Source organism: Kogia breviceps, chromosome 9 (genome assembly GCF_026419965.1).
Source record: "Kogia breviceps isolate mKogBre1 chromosome 9, mKogBre1 haplotype 1, whole genome shotgun sequence".
In the NCBI taxonomy this organism is placed as follows: domain Eukaryota; kingdom Metazoa; phylum Chordata; class Mammalia; order Artiodactyla; family Physeteridae; genus Kogia; species Kogia breviceps.
The window spans coordinates 59,113,840-59,132,103 of NC_081318.1; the positions used below are offsets into that span (position 1 = coordinate 59,113,840).

The window sequence follows — 18,264 nt, forward strand, 5'->3', positions numbered from 1 at the left end:
ACTCCCATTCCCCACCACCTCAGTCCTAGGCAACCATTTACTTTCTGTTTCTATGAACTTGCCTATTCTAGACTTTTCATATAAATGGAATCATGCAATATGTGGTCTTCTATATCTGGCTTCTTTCACTTAGCATAGTGTTTTCGATGATTTTTGAAGTGATGAAATGAAACAATGTATTAGTACTTTGTTCCTTTTTATTGCTGAATGATAATACATTGTACTTATATACCACATTTTTTGTTCATCCATTTACCAGTTGCTGGACGTGTGGATTTTTTCATGTTTTGGTTATTATGAATAATGCTGCTATGAACAGTTACATACAAATGTTTGTGTGGATATATGTTTTCATTTCCTTTGAGTAAATACCCAGGAATGCAATTGCAGTGTCACGTGGTAACTCTGTGTTTAACTTTTTGAGGGACTGCCATACTGTTTTCCAAAGTGGCTGTACCATTTTACATTCCTACCATTAGTGTATGAGAATTCCTATTTCTCCACATCCTGACGAACACTTGGTAATATCTTTTTTGCTTGTTTCATTGACGTATAGTTGATATACAATATTGTATGTTACAGGTGTATAATATAGTGATTCACAGTTTATTAAAGTTATACTTCTTTTATAGTTATTATAAAATATTGGCTATATTCCCTATACTGTACAATATATCCTCATAGCTTATTTTACACCTAATAGTTTGTACCTCTTACTCCCCTACTCTTATATTGCCCCTCCCCCTTATACTATCTGTTTTTTGATCATAGCCATCCTGATGGGCATAAGATGGTATCAAACTATGGTTTTGATTTGCATTTCCCTGATGGCTAATGACACTGAGCATCTTTTCATGTGGTTATTGACCATTTATATATCTTCTTTGTAGAGATGACTATTTATATACTTTGCCCATTTTTAAATTGGGTTATTTCTCTTTTTATTATTGAGATGTAAGTTATACATTCCAGATACAAGTCCGTTATATATATGATTGTTCATATAATTTTGAGAGTCATCTGTTCATAAATAAAGTGAAAAGAGTAGCTATGACTGCTCAAGGAAGTTCATACAGTGAGAAGTGCAGAAACTGAATGATACCCAGGTGAAACAACACAATTTAGGAATTGAGAAGAAGAGAAATCATAGAAATATAATGAAGGAATAGCCAGAGAGGGAGGAGAAAGCATCCCAGGGAGGTTGAAAAAATAGAATTTAAGAAGTGAGTTGTCAACACCATTGGATGCAGCAAAGGAGTGTAGTAAGATGAAGATTGAAAACTGTAGATAGGAATGATCAATTGGAAGCCACTGGTGACCTTTGTCAGAGCAGTTCCAGTGTAGTGGTGGGGACAGAGGCAGGTTGTGATGGACTGAGGGGATCATAGGTAGTAAGAAAGTGGGTGCAGGAAGCAGAGACCACACTTTCAAGAAGTCTGGCTAAAAAGAGATCAAAAGAAATTGGAAGGTAGTTAAAAAGGAGAAAAGGATTGGGAGAAACTTAAGTATGCTTATAAGAGGAGGACAAAAAGTTAATGGAGAGAGAGCTGTTTGATATAGAGTAAAGAGATATTATTTGTGGAGCAACATTTGACTGTTGGGAAGATCATCAGTCACAAAGATGGAGTTATTTGTCTTGAACTGGAGGAGAGACCCCTCTTCTCTAACGTGAAAGGGAGAAGGTAAATGTAGCTATTGAATCAGTCAGAACTGTTTGTTTGTCTTACTGTTACTCACGGAAACTCAAGTCAGCAGCGGTAGAAATAACTAGTGCTCATCAATATCTAGTTTTCTTCCCCTCCGGGCTCATGGAAGACTTTCTAGTCTAGTCCCCTTGCAGTTCAGCAGGATCATATATCCTTTCTGCCTAATGTAGTGTGGACAGAAGAAATGAGCCACATCCAGGTTTAGGCAATGTAAAGCCCACATAGGATATTTAAAATCTATTTCTCCCCATGATGTTGTGGTACTGGAGGAAACCTCAGGTAGAGATGGTGAAGCCAGAAGATCAAGGTAGCTTGGATTCTGAGAGGTCAAATAGAGGACATTGGTTCTGGAACGACAGTAGACAGTGTGAGAGTGAGAAATAAACTTTTATTGCATTCAGCCACTGAGATTTGAGTGTTGTTACAACACCATAATTTAGTCTATCCTGATTAAATCCTAGCCTAAGGAAAATTTAGAATATATTGGCAATCAAGAAAGAGTTGAAAAACTTCACTAAGGGAAGGATAGAGATACAACTGGGCAACAAGAACCAGTATTTCAAACTGAGTTCAATGGGGTAGAGGTGTATGAACCTTCAACAGGGAAGCCACTGCAAGAAGGACCAATAAGATATTTGGTAACGGTAATACAGTCTGCCCCAGAAGATTTAGGAATTGTGAGTGCAAATGTGTTGAATGCGTCATCTGCAAAGGTATTGCAGGGTGATGTCAGGACAGAGATAAAATAAAGACTGAGCCAGATACCTATGTCTTTGGTAAAAATGGAAGAGTGACTGGGAATTTGTGAGATCGCAGATGAAAAGGGATAAAGAGTAACTTCATTGGGTGACATAAACCTTAACCAATGAGGAGTTGTACACAAGGTTGAGAGAGTAATGGTTCAGAAGCACCACTGTTTATCTAGAAGAAGGTAGTCCTCAACTCCAGACCTTGGAGAATGTGGGTATATATGAATGGGGCCTTAGGGGAAATGGTGTTTCATTTAAGATTTCATTTAAGATAAGACTATGAAAGATACAGGAAAATATATTTGCCAAAGATTGTAGATTGAAAGGGCAAAATTGAAACTAGAACAAAGCAGGCTACTTTGGTGACAGTTAATAACAAACTTGACACTACACAAAATTGCATCCTGACAAAGAAGCAGACTTGAGAAACAATCACAGAACTTGCAGGAAAAAAAAGTCCTGAATATGAAAAAAGAAGTCTAATCTTTGAATAACAGATGTTTCCAAAGAATGCTTACTGTTAATCATAAGTGAGACAATATATGTAAAACTCCTAGTGAGTGCTTGAAAAATAGCAGGCATTATTAATATTTTCATAAAAGAACACTGAACAGCTGTGATTTTACTGCACAAAAGCCTGTGCAAACCTTAGCATGATTTTGAACTGAGGCAGGTGAAGTTCAAGCTGATGGAGATGACGGAATTTCAGACAAAACAAGTAGCTACTGAGGATTCTAAATTTCTACCTGAAGTTAATAAACTGAAGAAAATTCCTTCTCAAATCCTTACTATTATAACCCATGATAATGTTTTCTCCATGTTTCCTTCTGTTCTCATGCATATTGCAGGCCACTATAATCAGTGAGACTAACTACTGTTCACTCTGTATTAGCACTTTTTCTAAGAAAGGTGTAATTTTTAAAGGCAATATTAAAAAGAATGCCATGAGTAATTTACCACTTTTTCACTCATGCACTTGAGGATTGGGGTTTAAAAAATTGTGAGGGGGGCTTTCTTATCAATGACTGTAACTTGATAGTTAGTGGGTGATGAAAATTTTAAGCAAAAAATATTTTATAGCTTTCAATACATAAAGAAATGTTTCCTTTTTGAATATGACCAAAACTTAAAAACAGGATAAAGAAAAAAAAAATTTCCTGTATAAAAACCAGATAATTATGTGGCGATGAAATGGGTAGGTTTGGTTCCGGTAAAATCAATTAAAAAAAACTAAGCCTAGATATATCTTTATTTAGACATCAACTTTCAACAATAAAAATAGTAAAAGTATACAAATAGGTGAATAAATTAAAAGAAGATTGCTTGTTTTACTAAGCATAATACCCTCCAGGTCCATTCATGTTTTCACAAATGGCAAGATTTCATTATTTTTTATGGCAGACTAGTATTCTAGTGTGTGTGTGTGTGTGTGTGTGTGTGTGTGTGAGAGAGAGAGAGAGAGAGAGAGAGAGAGAGAGAGAGAAGAGATGCTTAGTGAAATATGTCAGACAGAGAAAGACAAATACTGTATGCTTTCACTTACATGTGGAATCTAAAAAACAAAACAAACAAATATAACAAAATAGAAACAGACTAGGTACAGGCTAGCAGTTATAAAATAAATAAGTCACAGAGATGTAATGTTTACCAAAGGGAATATAGTCAATATTTTATAATAACTTTGTATGGTGTGTAATCTATGGAAATATCGAATCACCGTTGTATACCTGAAACTAATATAATATAGTGAGTCAATTATACCTCAATAAATGAAGGAAGGAAGGAAACTTAACACTATCACTAACAAAACAAACAAACAAAACGTAGATTGCTTATAAAATAACAAAAAGCTTGGTGGGCTCCCATTTCTCCATGATGTTAGTATTAGAAAAAGAGTAGAATGGATTTATAGAATATTTTGGAGAAAATTACCCAAGAATATTATTTTTAATGTGTGACGACAATTAAAAATAGTATCCAATATTTGAGTTCTTAAATATATGCTAAAAGGTGCCCTGTCTAAAAAATTTACTAGACACATGACTATTAACTGGATCATGGGATGTATTCATAAAACAATGTTATTTTTGTTTTCCAGTGTCTTTTAAAATTATTCAGAGCGTCTAGTTTCTCCCCTACTGTGGGAGGAAAACTCAGGTGGGTCTGTGTCTTCTTGGTAACTCTTGGGTACAAAAAAGTTGCATAGTCACTTTAAGTCTCACAAGTCAGTTTCTATTCAAAAGTTGAACATTCAGGGCTAATAATTCAAAGGTTTTTTTTTTTATTGGAGTATAATTGCGTTAAAATGTTGTGTTAGTTTCTGCTGTACAGTGAAGTCAATCAGCTGTCTATATACCTGTACCCCCTTCCTCTTGGCCCTCCCTCCCTCCCCCGCCCCATCCCACCCATCTAGGTCGTCACAGAGCACAAACCTAAGCTTCCTGCTTTATAGCAGGTTCCCACTAGCTAGCTATTTTACACATGGTAGTGTATGTATGTCAGTCCTAATCTCCCAATTCATCCCACGCTCCCTTTCCCCTTCCCTGTGTCCACATGTCCATTCTCTACATCTACGTCTCTATTCCTGACCTGCAAATAGGTTCATATGTACCATTTTTCTAGATTCCACATATATGCATTAATATACGATATTTGTTTTTCTCTTTCTGGCTTACTTCACTCTGTATGACAGATGCTGGGTCTATCCACATCTCTACAAAAGACCCAATTTCATTCCTTTTTTTGGCTGAGTAATATTCTATTGTATATATGTACCACATCGTCTTTATCCATTCATCTGTCATTGGACATTTAGGTTGTTTCCATGTCCTGGCTATTGTAATTAGTGCTGCTATGAATATTGGAGCACATGTATCTTTTCAAATTAGTGTTTTCATTTTCTTTGGATATATACCCAGGAGTGGAATTACTGGATCATATGGTAGTTCTATTTTTACTTTTTTGAGGAATCTCCATACTGTTTTTCATAAAGTCTGAACCAATTTACATTCCCACCAGTGGTGTTAATTATAGTTTGCTTGGATATCGGGTAAGATAAGTACACCTTCTTCATCATCCTTCTTTCCTTCTCATTCTTTTACATTTTTTTTACAAAATTGATTTGTTCTTTACTCTTTGAAAATTATGTAAAAAATGTTTGAATTACATTGAATTTATAGGTTAATTCAGGAAGAATTGCCATCCTTATACTATTGAATCTTTCTATCCACAAACATAGCAGAACTTTCCATTTAAGTCCTTTGCCTTCAGTAAAGTTTTTATCATTTTTTCCATAAAGATCTTGTTTATATCCTAAAAAACAAATAAGGAAAACACAAACAATTCAATGAAAAATGGGCAGAGGCTATAAATAGGCAATTAATACAAGTGGAAATCTTGTTGCCCCTATAGACATATGAGAAAACACTACTGATAACCAGGGGAATGCAGATTAAATCAAAATACCATTTCATACCATCTAATTGGCAAACATTAAACAGTGCGACAATATAAAGTGTTGGAAATGATGCTGAACCTTGACACTGTACCGATGGACATTTGAAGTGACACAACCACTGATGAGTATAATTTAATATAATTGAAAATGTTTGTATACTACTACCCACTAATTCGGTTTCTCTCTCTAAAGAAACTCCTGCATGATTTGAAGGTATTTGTTATTATGAAAAAGCTAAAACAACTTAACTGTCTTTAGTAGAGGAATGGCTAAACTGTAGTTTAATTATGGAATGTAATTCTGTTCAGCAGTTGAAATGAAAAAATCAGCTCTCTGCTCAAAAACATAATGTGGCTGGTAAAAACAGTTTGCAAAAGTGAGTACAACTTACATGGTTTTTACGAACACAAAATAGGGCTTCCCTGGTGGCGCAGTGGTTGGGAGTCCGCCTGCCGATGCAGGGGACACGGGTTCGTGCCCTGGTCCGGGAAGATCCCACATGCCGCGGGGCGGCTGGGCCCGTGAGCCATGGCCGCTGAGCCTGCGCGTCCGGAGCCTGTGCTCTGCAACGGGAGAGGCCGCAGCGGTGAGAGGCCTGCGTACCGCAGAAAAGCAAACAAACAAAACAAAAATAAAACAAAACCAAAATAATGGTATATACATTGCTTATGGATGCATATGTGAGTAATAAAAGAACAAAAGTTTAAAGGGAATGACAAAGTCAACTTTAGAATAATAATTATCTCTGAGGAGAAAGAAAGGGAGGGGAGAAATGGGCTGGGTTTTTTCTGTAAAATTTTATCTTGGAAAAAAGAAAACCAAAGAGAATATGTCAAAGATTAATACCTGTCAAATATGGGTACTCGTATATAGGTGTCTGTTATATTTTCTGAGATTTTCTGTATTTTTAAATTCTTTCATTATTTGTAAAAATTCTTAGATTTAGTGCTGATGTAATAACAGATATTCAGATGTAGTAACACAGTAGATTTCTAACCTAACTGTATTTTACATATAAACACGAAATACTTTCGAATTGTAAATAAATATGGAAACTTCCAGAAATGCAACCATGCTACAAATCAAGGCAAAACCAGACCAAGATTTATTTCCTCATTTTGGAATAACATTCATTACGGCAAAGACATCTGTGGTATTTGAATTACAATACAAAACACCTGTGTCAGTTCAATGATGTAGCTGCTAGGAGTCTACATATGGGTTCAAGCAAATAAGCATTTCATTGTGTCATCTAGTATAGTTAATAACACATGAAAATTTATACTATATCATTGCAATTTATTTATATTATTTGTGACAATCATAACTATGTAGTTAAAATTATTAGAAACTACTTTCATTCTGCCTTTACATGTTAGCTAGGCATTGGGTTTATTTTTAAAAGATTATGTATGAAGGTAGATGATGTTATTTCTCAACTTCATCGTGGAATAGGAAAGGCATGCCTGAAAGGGTTGAGAGCACTGGTCTGGCCTCGTCCTCCATCTCCCCACTGATCTCCCCACTTACACACAGACTCTGTGAGAAATCAAGTTCATTAGGACAGGGAGGGAGGCAGGGCAGGCTTAGGGATGAAGTAAAGATGTGGATTCCTTGAGTCTGGGAAAATGGAGAGGTGACAGTTTCTACAGAGACCTGCTCCCACTCTCACGTAGCTTTTGAGGTGACAGAACTGTGAGGGAATGTGGATACTTTGGAGAGGATGCCTCTGAGGGCCAACTCTTAGAATGTAGGGAGTAGCAAAGCCCAACAGAGGGAGCCACATGATGACTGATCTCAGATGATCAGCCAAGTCAACAAATGGGCACTTGGAAGCAGTTTAATTTTATTTGGGAAAAAAAGTAAGGAAATGTGAGGTCTCATAACTAGGATTCATGAAATTGATTCTATCTGTTGGAGGGTAATGAATGGATACTATCATACAGTATGGAAGAACAGAAAAAAATTGAATGTTGACTGGCACTGTGTCCCTATATTACTGGCTTCAGGAGTATCACAGTACCATTTCTGTGGCCAGCATCCACTCTTTCTGTGCAATTCTTATCCTATGTCCCCTTTTCATCATATTCTCAGTGCAACCAAATCTCTTGTCTCCTTTGCCCACAGATTAAATCTGAAAAGTTCTTGTTCTTTATCAGGCAATGAAAATGAAAATTTTTCTCCATCTAATTTGCAACCATTTCAGACTAGATCTGGAGTCCATCTTGCATAAATTAGAAGGTTCATGAAGGGCCTTCTCTCACTAAAATTTACTTTACCCCAGAAATAATTTACCCATGTTCCCTAACATGAAAATTGCTACAAATTTTGTGGGGGCATAGTTTACAGAAATGTAAAGAAAACTTTTTAGAGAAACAGACCATGTTCCTACATGAAAAGACTCTATGCTATAGGAATATCAATTCTTCCTAAATCGGTAAGTACACCACAATAAGTTCCACATGAATTAAATGTTAAACATTTTTTAAAATCTATTAAAAATCCAATTATAATTAATCTGGATAATTATGAAACCTCTGAGAGGAGTAGGACATTCTAATACCAAAAACAAAAGCAAAAACAAAAAAACAAAGGGAGAATTTGACCATATAAAGTTAACATTATTGTATTAAAGAAAAATCAAAATAAACTGGTTAAAAATGTATACAAATTATGAGAGCATAGGCTTAAATATTATTTTAATGAATGACTCATAAATGTAAACAAAGCAGAAAGGCTTCAAAGTATAAAAGGACAAAAATTTGGACAATAACTGAAGAAGAAATGCCACTAGTTAATAATTATAAAGTGTTCAAACTCTAATAAACAAATCAGTTCAAATAAAAAGAAAAAGAGAGACCATTTTTTACTTCCAAATAGCAAAAATATTTTTTAAATTGTGTAACTACATACTGGTGAGTAAAATAGCACTCATGCATCAATGAGAGATGTATATAAATATAGAGAGATATAGATAAATATAACTTTCCTCAATTATTCATAAAGACCCTTAAAATAGTTCAGATATTTCAGCTTAATGGCTCTGTTTTGAGAGAATTTATGCTAAGGAAATAATCCAAAGATTTACACACAAATGTATCAATTGTAGCATTAGTCATAAGATCAAAACTTTGGAAAAAAATCTTCACATCCACCAGGAGGGTAAACTCACTCTATGGAATATTATGTCATTATTTTTAAATGATATTTAAAATGATAATATAACAATATGGAAATGCTTTATAATAGTAAATAAAAAGCAATATTAGTTTAATAAAAATATTAAAATATGTCTAACCTAATTGTTAATTAGGGAAATAAATATTCAGACAATGAGATATCACTATGCATCCATCTGACTGACTAAAATTAAATATAATGAAAATACCAAATGTTGATAAGAACCCTCACACGTGGCTTATGGGAGTGTAGACTGGTACAACACCTATTTGATACCATCTAATGACGCTGAAGATAAGCACACCCGGAAACCCAGCAATTCCACTCATAGGTATAGAACCCTGTGAACCCTGCCCATGAGCACCAGGGTACAAGAATGTACAAGAATACTCATGGCAGCAGTGTTTGGAATAGCCTGAAACTGTAAATGTCTATCACTAGTAGGATTACTTGTAGTGTGAGATAGAACACAATAAAATGAACAAACAAGAGCTAAACATCACAACATAGATCATTTTCACAAACAGTGTTGAGTGAAAGAAGCAATTCATGAAAGAATATGTGTTGATTATTCTGTTTATATAAAGTTCGAAAATAAATGAAACTAAACTATCTTGTTTAGAGGTATATACAAGGGTGGTAAAACTATAAAGAAATTCCAGGACATGATTATCATAAAAGTCAGAATAATATTACCTCCAGCAGGATGGTGGAGTTGTGAGGTGGAAGGATAGATAGGACAGTAGAGGGCTTTTCCGGGTCAGGGAGTGTTTGATTTCTGGACCTGGGATGTGATTACATCGGTGATGGCTTTACAATATTTTTTTAACTGCACATACATATTTTTCTATATTATGTAATACATGTTATATATTATGGGTTGAATTGTATCCCCTCCCTTCCCCCCAAAAGAAGGTATGTTGAAGTCCTAACCCCCTGCAACTCAGCATGTGACCTTGTTTGGATATAGGGTTATTGCAGATGTAATTAGTTAAGATGAGTAGAGCAGGATGGGCCCCTAATGCAGTATGATTGGTGTCATAAGAAGGCAGCCATGTGAAGACACAGAGAGAACCATGTGAAGATAGAGGCAGTCCTTGGAGTGATACATCTACAAGCCAAGGAACACCAAGGATTGATGGACATCACCAGAAGCTAGGAGGCAGGCATAAGACAGATTCTCCTTTAAAAGCCTCAGAAGTAGCCACTCTCATCAACACTGTAATTTCACTTCCAGTCTCTAGAACCGTGAACAAATTTCTGTTGTTTGCGGTACTACTTTGCAGTACTTTGTTATGGCAGCTCTAGGAAACTAATACATTGCATTTTCACATTAAAAAGAACATTTAAGTTCCCAAGAATTTATGTTTATGGTCTCTAATTTATTGAATGAATCACAAAATCTAAAACAGAAAAGCAGTCAAACCATCCTACTTTATGTAGTCCCTGGAAAAGTTACACTCAAAGACACAATTCAAATATAAAAATAAGGCTCTCCTATTCAGAAAAGAAAGCTGTGCAGTATATCTAGTTGTAGCAAGAGGTCAGGGATCCATTGTAAATGTCCAAGTACATTAAAAAATAAAGGACGTGGTTACATCCAAGTTGGCCTATAAAATTTTCATCCTGACCCTTTGATTCCTTTTCTTACTGGAAATTCTCCAGCATCTGAAGTGACCCTGCATTAGCTTCTGGGAAGACATTCTTATTCATTCCATTTCACTCCAGAGGAAAGAAGGGCTGACCTGAAGGGAGATCTGACCCAGAACTTCTCCAGGGCAGAATACTGATGAACACAGATGGCAGATTGTTGTAAGGGACGATTTTTACTTATAATTCTGCTTCCTGAAAGTTAGGAGCAGAGATAGTCTCTGAGTTTACAGAGCAATGTGGCTTTCAGAAACCTCACTGAGGGGTGGCTTTTTTATGACACCAAGTAAGCTTGTAGGAGTATTGCCTTTCTTAAATGTGTTCCATATGATCAGAGGATACCATAAAAAAGGGCATAAAGGAGCAACACACAGAGAACAGATTTTTTAAATTAACAAAATGAAACATGATTTCTCTGTTACTTTCAAGTTTTCAAATATCCAAAGAGAGCAAAGTACAGAAAAAATTTTTTTAGAAAAATAATGACATAGAATAGCACAGTGGTGAGAGATTTTGAAGCCAGGCTGTCTGCTTTCAAACCTCTGTTCTATTGCTTCTTAGCTTGGTATAGTTATTAGTCTAAAAACAAATTTCTTCATCTGTAAAATTAGGATAAAAATGCACCTCCTGCAAAGGGTTGCTAGGAAGATTCCATGAGGCAGTATGTGGAAAGCATTTAGCTTGGAATGTTGAACATGACAAGTGCTTAATAAATATTAGTTGCTGGCATAATAATAATAATGATAATAATAAAAGTATTTCCAGATTTATACTTGAAGTACCTATATAAATTTCCAGTAAAATTGATTACAGAATAGGCCCCCTGGGGTCACTTAGCTCACCCCAATTAAACTAGGCTGAGAAGGAAAATTTCAGCTTCTCAAGTTGACCATTCTAGTACTTAACTTCCCTATCAAAAAATAAAATTCACTCAGTTTCCTGGTCTGTTAGACAAGTGGGTTGGATTAAATAATTTCTAAAGAGTTTTCCAAGCACTAATAATCTGTATTTCTAAACAGCATTTGTCAACCATAAATCGGACATGTTACATACAGTCTTTAATTGTCTTTCTTTTAATGAGTATTTTATTTTACTAGCTTCTATCCCTTTCCTTTCAAAATATGACCCTTAGTCTAGTTTGGTGGTCAAAGTGTTTTGTGTTTTTTGTTTTTGCTCCAGTTGTATTCCAAAGGAACCTCACAGACTTTGGCGGCTTAATATTGTCAGTGTTCAGTCAGAGGGCTGAGCAATTTCCATACCACTGAAGTTCCCTTGGACCAAACATTTAGGTTTAGTTCCCTTGAAAGAAAAGGAAAAAGATGATTTTGAAGAAATCTCATCAAGAAACTGAAGACTTTTAAAGCCACATGTATGAGCCTCAAAGATTGTGATATAACCTTCATTTTTAATGATATTTTCTATTCTATGGATAAAAGCTATTTGGTCATCGGAATCACTTTGTATTTCCAAATCCACCTAGGGGTAGGAGCTATAACTCAACTGACAGTGCTCCAGCCTCCCAGCCGAAATCCTTTGCTCTCAGGCCCACTCTCCCATCACCTCAGTACATTTGCTGGTTTTCCAGGAGGTGGCGCTGTTGTTTCAAAGCAGTGGCTTCCATGGGCTCTAGAAATGGAACTTGGAAAAATGGGTGTTATACAGCGGGAGAGGTTGAAAGGGAAGCAGCGAGAAAAGGCCTGTTTAATGAACCTTGTGGAAAATGACAAAAATGTTTAAATAATTGTCTTCCTCATTCTCCCTTTCTAGGGGCGAACGTGAACATGAAGACCAACAACCAGGATGAGGAGACCCCCTTGCACACAGCTGCCCACTTCGGCCTCCCGGAGCTGGTGGCCTTCTACGTGGAGCACGGGGCCATAGTGGACAGTGTGAACGCCCACATGGAGACCCCACTGGCTACCGCAACCTACTGGGCCCTTCGCTTTAAAGAGCAGGAGTTCAGCAGGGAGCATCACCTCATCTGCCGCATGCTGTTGGACTACAAGGCTGAGGTCAACGCCCGGGATGACGATTTTAAAACTCCGCTCCACAAGGCAGCCTGGAACTGTGACCACGTGCTCATGCACATGATGCTGGAAGCTGGCGCAGAAGCCAATCTCATGGATATCAATGGCTGTGCTGCCATCCAGTATGTGCTGAAGGTCACTTCTGTGCGACCTGCCGCCCAGCCTGAGATCTGCTACCAGCTGCTGTTGAACCATGGGGCGGCTCGAATATACCCTCCACAATTCCACAAGGTGAGGCTGTGTCCTAGGGTGCCAAGTGGAGAACTGGGTCGTCAGCAAGGTAATGGGGACTCAAAAGGGTGGCTTGGTCTGAAATCTCCAAGTAACTCAAGCTTGTTTGAGGCTTGAGTCTTTGGGCTGCCTCTGATCCTCAATCTGACATTCCATTTACACATATAACCCTCGCTATCTCATCCTAGTCCAAGTTTGTTTGAAATCTGGGGCTGAGAGCAAAGAAGGAGAGCAAGAGTAGTAAATAATTTTCCATGTCTTGTGTGAACACCAGTGAACTGGTAGTGGCTTCCTGGGTGACTGAGTGAAAAAGATCAGAAGGCCACTTTCCATCTGCAGGAGAGGTGAATGGTGTGTACACAGGGACCCTCATGCCATCTCTTAAGCAGAATGTCTGCTCTAAAGATGATTGAGCCTGCTTTGGAATTAGTTTGTAGAAATGAAAGGGCCACTCAGTTTTCTAGTTTAATGAAAGCTAACATTTATTAAGAACTAATAATCATATGTATTATTATAATGAATTCTATTTATTAAGCACACTGTTATAAGCATTTTACACTTCTTAATTTAATTTATTTAATTCTATAACAAGCTGATAAGGTAAATAATATCATCATCCCTATTCTGTAGAGGAGGAAACTGAGGCACAGAGTAGTTAAGTAATTTGTCTGATCTCACACAGAGGCAGTGCCAGTATTCAATCTTGGTTCATTTGGTGCTAGTGTTTAGCTTTATAGTATGACACTGCACAGCCTTTATTTTAAACAGTGTTTAATGATAATCTCTAATGGGCTAGCAGGGACCAGATATTACCAATACTGGCATGACTAAGACATGGTAACTATCCTCAATTAGCTTAGGATCTAATGAGAGAGACAAACACATAAAGAGATAACTTTAATATTCCATGGTAAATGACAAGGTAGAGGAATAAAGGGTTCTCTAGGCACATGGAAGAGAGAGAGAGTTTTGCATTAGGTTGATGACGGTCATGAATTTGGAAACCAAAATGCATTTCACCTTAAATGAAGAAATCAAATGATAATTTACCTAGGATCTCACTCATTTAAAAAATTAATTAACACGCAGTAGACGAGTTTTATGTATAAGCCAGCTAACTAATGTAGGGTCACAGAAAGCTAGTTGATAGAAGTTTTACTAAATTTGCAGCCAAGTTCTACCTCCTACCTTGGTAAAATGTCAGAGACTTGTCTGAAGTCCTGCAGTGTGAAGTTTAGTTGAAAGAAAAGTTCCACTAAAGAATTTAAGGGGAGTGCACTCAGAAAATTCCAGATAGACAACCCACAGAAAGTTCCAATGTAGACATGATGAGTTCAATGATTTATGTGATCTCAGTAAGGAATTTTCTCTTGGTTGTCAGTGTTTTAATGGAAGATTAAGTAATTTTTTTCCTTAAAATTTTATGTAATACTCATAATGTCCTGGAACTTTAGTTTTATAGAAAATTTCAAAAGATTATGTTGATTAGGAATAGGATAATAAATAATAATGTTACAATAATGTCCTTTGTTGAGCTCTAAATAGGCTTTATACATATTATTTAATTTTATTTTATAATAACCTCTGAGGTAGACACTGGCATTATCCTCATTTAAAAGGTGATAGAATTCAGATATTTTCCTAAAGTCACACAGAGTAAGTGGTCAAGTTCATTCATTCATTTATTTAACAAGTATTCACTACTTTGTGCCAGGAACTGTTCTAGGAGTTGGAGATAGAGCAACGAACCAAACAAAGGCCTTCATGGAGGATAGTTTCTAGTGCGAGACAGGAAAAAAAACAACAAACTAATAAATATGCTCTGATATGTTAAGCACTATGGAGACAAGTAAAGCAAGGTATAGATAATAATAGAATGTGGGCTTTCTTTGGTGTTTATGTATGTGCTGTTTTACAAAGGCTGATTAGAGAAAATGAGGATGTGAAGGAGCAAGTCATGTGAATAGCTGGGGGTGGGCAGGGGTGGTGGTGGGGGAGCATTCTAGATATAAGGAAAACCAGGTGCAAAGATCCTGAGGTAGGAGAGGACTAAACATGTCTGAGGAAGCCAGAGTGCCTGAAGTGGGATGAGAAAGGAGGAGGAGAAGTCAGAGAAGCATAAGAGGGTGATTTGCAGACCATATATATGACCCTGTAGACTGCTGATATCCTTGGTTTTTTATTCTGAATGAGAGAGTAAGTCACTGAAGGATTTTGAGTGAGGGAAAAAAAGTCTGATTTATGTTCTAAAAAGTTCCTTTTGACTGCCTTTTGGAGAATAACTCTAGCGGGGAGAGGGGCAAACGTAGTACAGTTATCTAGATAAGAGATAAGGGTGGCTTAGACCCACAGAGGAAGTGGGGAAAGTAGTGAGATTTGGGACAAGCCCTGAAAAGGGAGTCCATAGGTTTCCTGATGGATTATTTGTGACCTGTGAGAAGAAGAGAGGAATCAAGGATAACTTCGAGGATTTCTGCCCAGGGAATAGAAAGAATAAAGGAGCCATTTCTTGAGAAAGTAACTGTGCAGGTGGAGCTGCTTTTGAAGAGAAGATCAGGGCTTCTGCTGTGCTTCAGATGCCTATTAGTCATCCAGGTGGAGATGTCAAAGGCAGTTTGATATATAACCCTGGTGTTCAGGGACAGGTCCTGGCCAGAGATACAAATTTGGGAGTCTTCATCGTGAATATGATGTATAAACCCATGAGGAGAGATCAGGTCAACCAGAGCATGGGGGTAGAGAGAGAGGAGAAATGGCCAGAGGACTGGGCTATGGGGCACTCCAACTAGAGTTGGGGTAGATGAAAAGGAATCAGTGAAGGAAACTGTAGAAAGTCCTTGAGCTAGGACGAGAATCAAGATGGGATGTTTTCCTGGAATCCAAGATAGAACATGAGAAAGGAAGATACGGAATCAGCTGGGTTGAATATAGGTGGCATTTCAAATAAGATGAGGGCTAAGAAGTTGCCATTGGACTAGACAGCATGGATTTTATTGGGGACCTCAACAAGAGTTATTTTGGTGGATCACTGGTGAGAAAAGGTTATTTAAAGTGGATTCAAAGGAAAAAGGGATAAAAGGAAGTGAAAACGGTGAGGAGTTTGAGGCATTTTCTTGTAATGCAAGAGTAGCTAGAAGGGAATGATGGCTGATATGTTTGTTGGCTGGTGGGAGTGTTCTAGGAAGGGGAGAAAATTTGTTGCAGGTAATTATTGGAGTGCCATCTTGAAGATGAGATCTAGTGCACAAATGGAGGTGTTGGTCTTAGTAACACAGACAGTTCATCCATCATAGCAGGAGGGAAGGCAGAGCCTGTGTGCCCAGATGCAGGGATGTTGGTAGATATGTTAATAAGAGTTTATATAAGTACTCTTACGATTGCTTCTATTTTCTCAGTAAAGAATGAGAAGTGGTTGGAGAAGAGGTTTGAAGACTTAAGGGCAAAGGTGAAGGTGTGAGATGTTTACCTTGGGGAGCAAATGGACTTGGGAAATGTAATAGGATTGCTGGGTGGCTCAAGCCCATTAAAAGTTAGTAGTCATAGGTTTGATTCAGAATGTGGTCTGTCTGACTCCTGAACCTAAGCCCTTAGATTTAGCAGTTTCTGCTGTGTTTTATGATATTGCCCAGGAAATGTATTTAAACCTAAAGCATCACAACACAAGAAAAGACCTAAAGAGGTCATTTTGTTTAATTCTCAAGGCTCTAGGCAGAAATAGTGCTCTTGTTGTATTTGCAAATCTCCATGAAGGCAGATTCTACAGCACTCCCTTCCTTGGGTGTCTATTTGATTTTGGAACACCGTCCCCTCCCACCCCTGAGTCCCTCCCACTTTTATTTCTGTTTCATAAATATTCAGAACTAATCCTCTACTTCTTATTCCTGACCTGGAATAACTCATAGGCATCCTATTAAATCCTTAAATCTTTGTATCAGTTTGTACCTAAGGCTTCTCTTTTTTCCCAAACCAAATTTTATATTTCTCCCAAGATTTTAGCTGTTACTTGTTTTTGCCTCTGGATCTTGGTCAAGGTATGTCTGAAAAGGTCGAGAATTAGGACAACGCTTAACCCTTATATTTTCTCTATAAATTTTGAGGAAAGACTGCTACCTAAATGGCCTGAAAAAATATTCATGAAATCTACTGTTGAAGATAGTTGTTTGACCTCAGTTGTTAATTCTCACCTTCCTTGCAATTTTCTCATTGATCAGTTGGCTTTGGAATTTTTAAATACTTTTTCATGCTAAGGTTGGATCCAAGGAATATTTTCTTACTTGAACTGTTATACATATTTCAGCCTTAGAAATAAAATCAAATGATTATATTCTATGAAAAATTCAGCAACTTTTATTTAAAGTACAGTGATCGGCAAGAGGGGGAAGATGGCGGAAGAATAAGATGCGGAGATCACCTTCCTCTCCACAGATACATCAGAAATACATCTACACGTGGAACTGCTCCTATAGAACACCCACTGAATGCTGGCAGAAGACCTCAGACCTCCCAAAAGGCAAGAAACTCCCCACGAACCTGGGTAGGGCAAAAGAAAAAAGAATAAACAGAGACAAAAGAATAGGGACGGGACCTGCACCAGTGGGAGGGAGCCATGAAGGAGGAAAGGTTTCCACACACTAGAAGCCCCTTCGTGGGCAGAGACTGCGAGTGGCAGAGGGGGTAAGCTTCGGAGCCACGGAAGAGAGCACAGCAACAGAGTGCAGAGGGCAAAGTGGAGAGATTCCCGCAGAGGACCAGTGCCGACCGGCACTCACCAGCCCAAGAGGCTTGTCTGCTCACCCGCCGGGGAAGGGCAGGGGCTGGGAGCTGAGGCTCGGCTTCGGTGGGATCCCAGGGAGAGGTCTGGGGTTGGCGGCGTGAAAACAACCTGAAGAGCTTAGTGCACCACGGCTAGCCAGGATGGAGTCCGGGGGAAGTCTGGAGCTGCCGAAGAGGCAAGAGACCTTTTCTTCCCTCTTTGTTTCCTGGTGCGCGAGGAGAGGGGATTAAGGGCACCGTGTAAAGGAGCTCCAAAAACGGGCGCGAGCCGTGCCTATCAGCACAGACCCCAGAGACGGGTGTGAGATGCTAAGGCTGCTGCTGCCGCCATCAAGAAGGCTGTGTGCGAGCACAGGTCACTCTGCACACCTCCCCTCCCGGGAGCCTGTGCAGCCCGCCACGCCTGGGTCCCGCGATTCAGGGACAACTTCACTGGGAGAATGCACGGCACACCTCAGGCTGGTGCAACGTCACGCTGGCCTCTGCCACCG

The 18,264-nt window shown here is 38.1% G+C and overlaps 1 protein-coding gene across 7 annotated transcripts in view; it reads left to right on the forward strand.

The window, feature by feature from the left end:
- Positions 1-18,264, forward strand: part of ASB4 (ankyrin repeat and SOCS box containing 4) — a 75,086-nt gene that overhangs the window by 32,848 nt on the left and 23,974 nt on the right. For 4 of the 7 annotated variants that reach the window (XM_067042535.1, XM_059073794.2, XM_067042534.1 and 1 more), the window contains one exon: positions 12,510-13,000. In XM_067042535.1, the coding sequence (XP_066898636.1) occupies positions 12,510-13,000 (491 nt within the window). Of the gene's footprint in view, positions 1-12,509; positions 13,050-18,264 lie in introns of all 7 variants that reach the window. The other 3 variants (XR_010842242.1, XR_010842241.1, XR_010842240.1) reach the window with 1 other exon arrangement.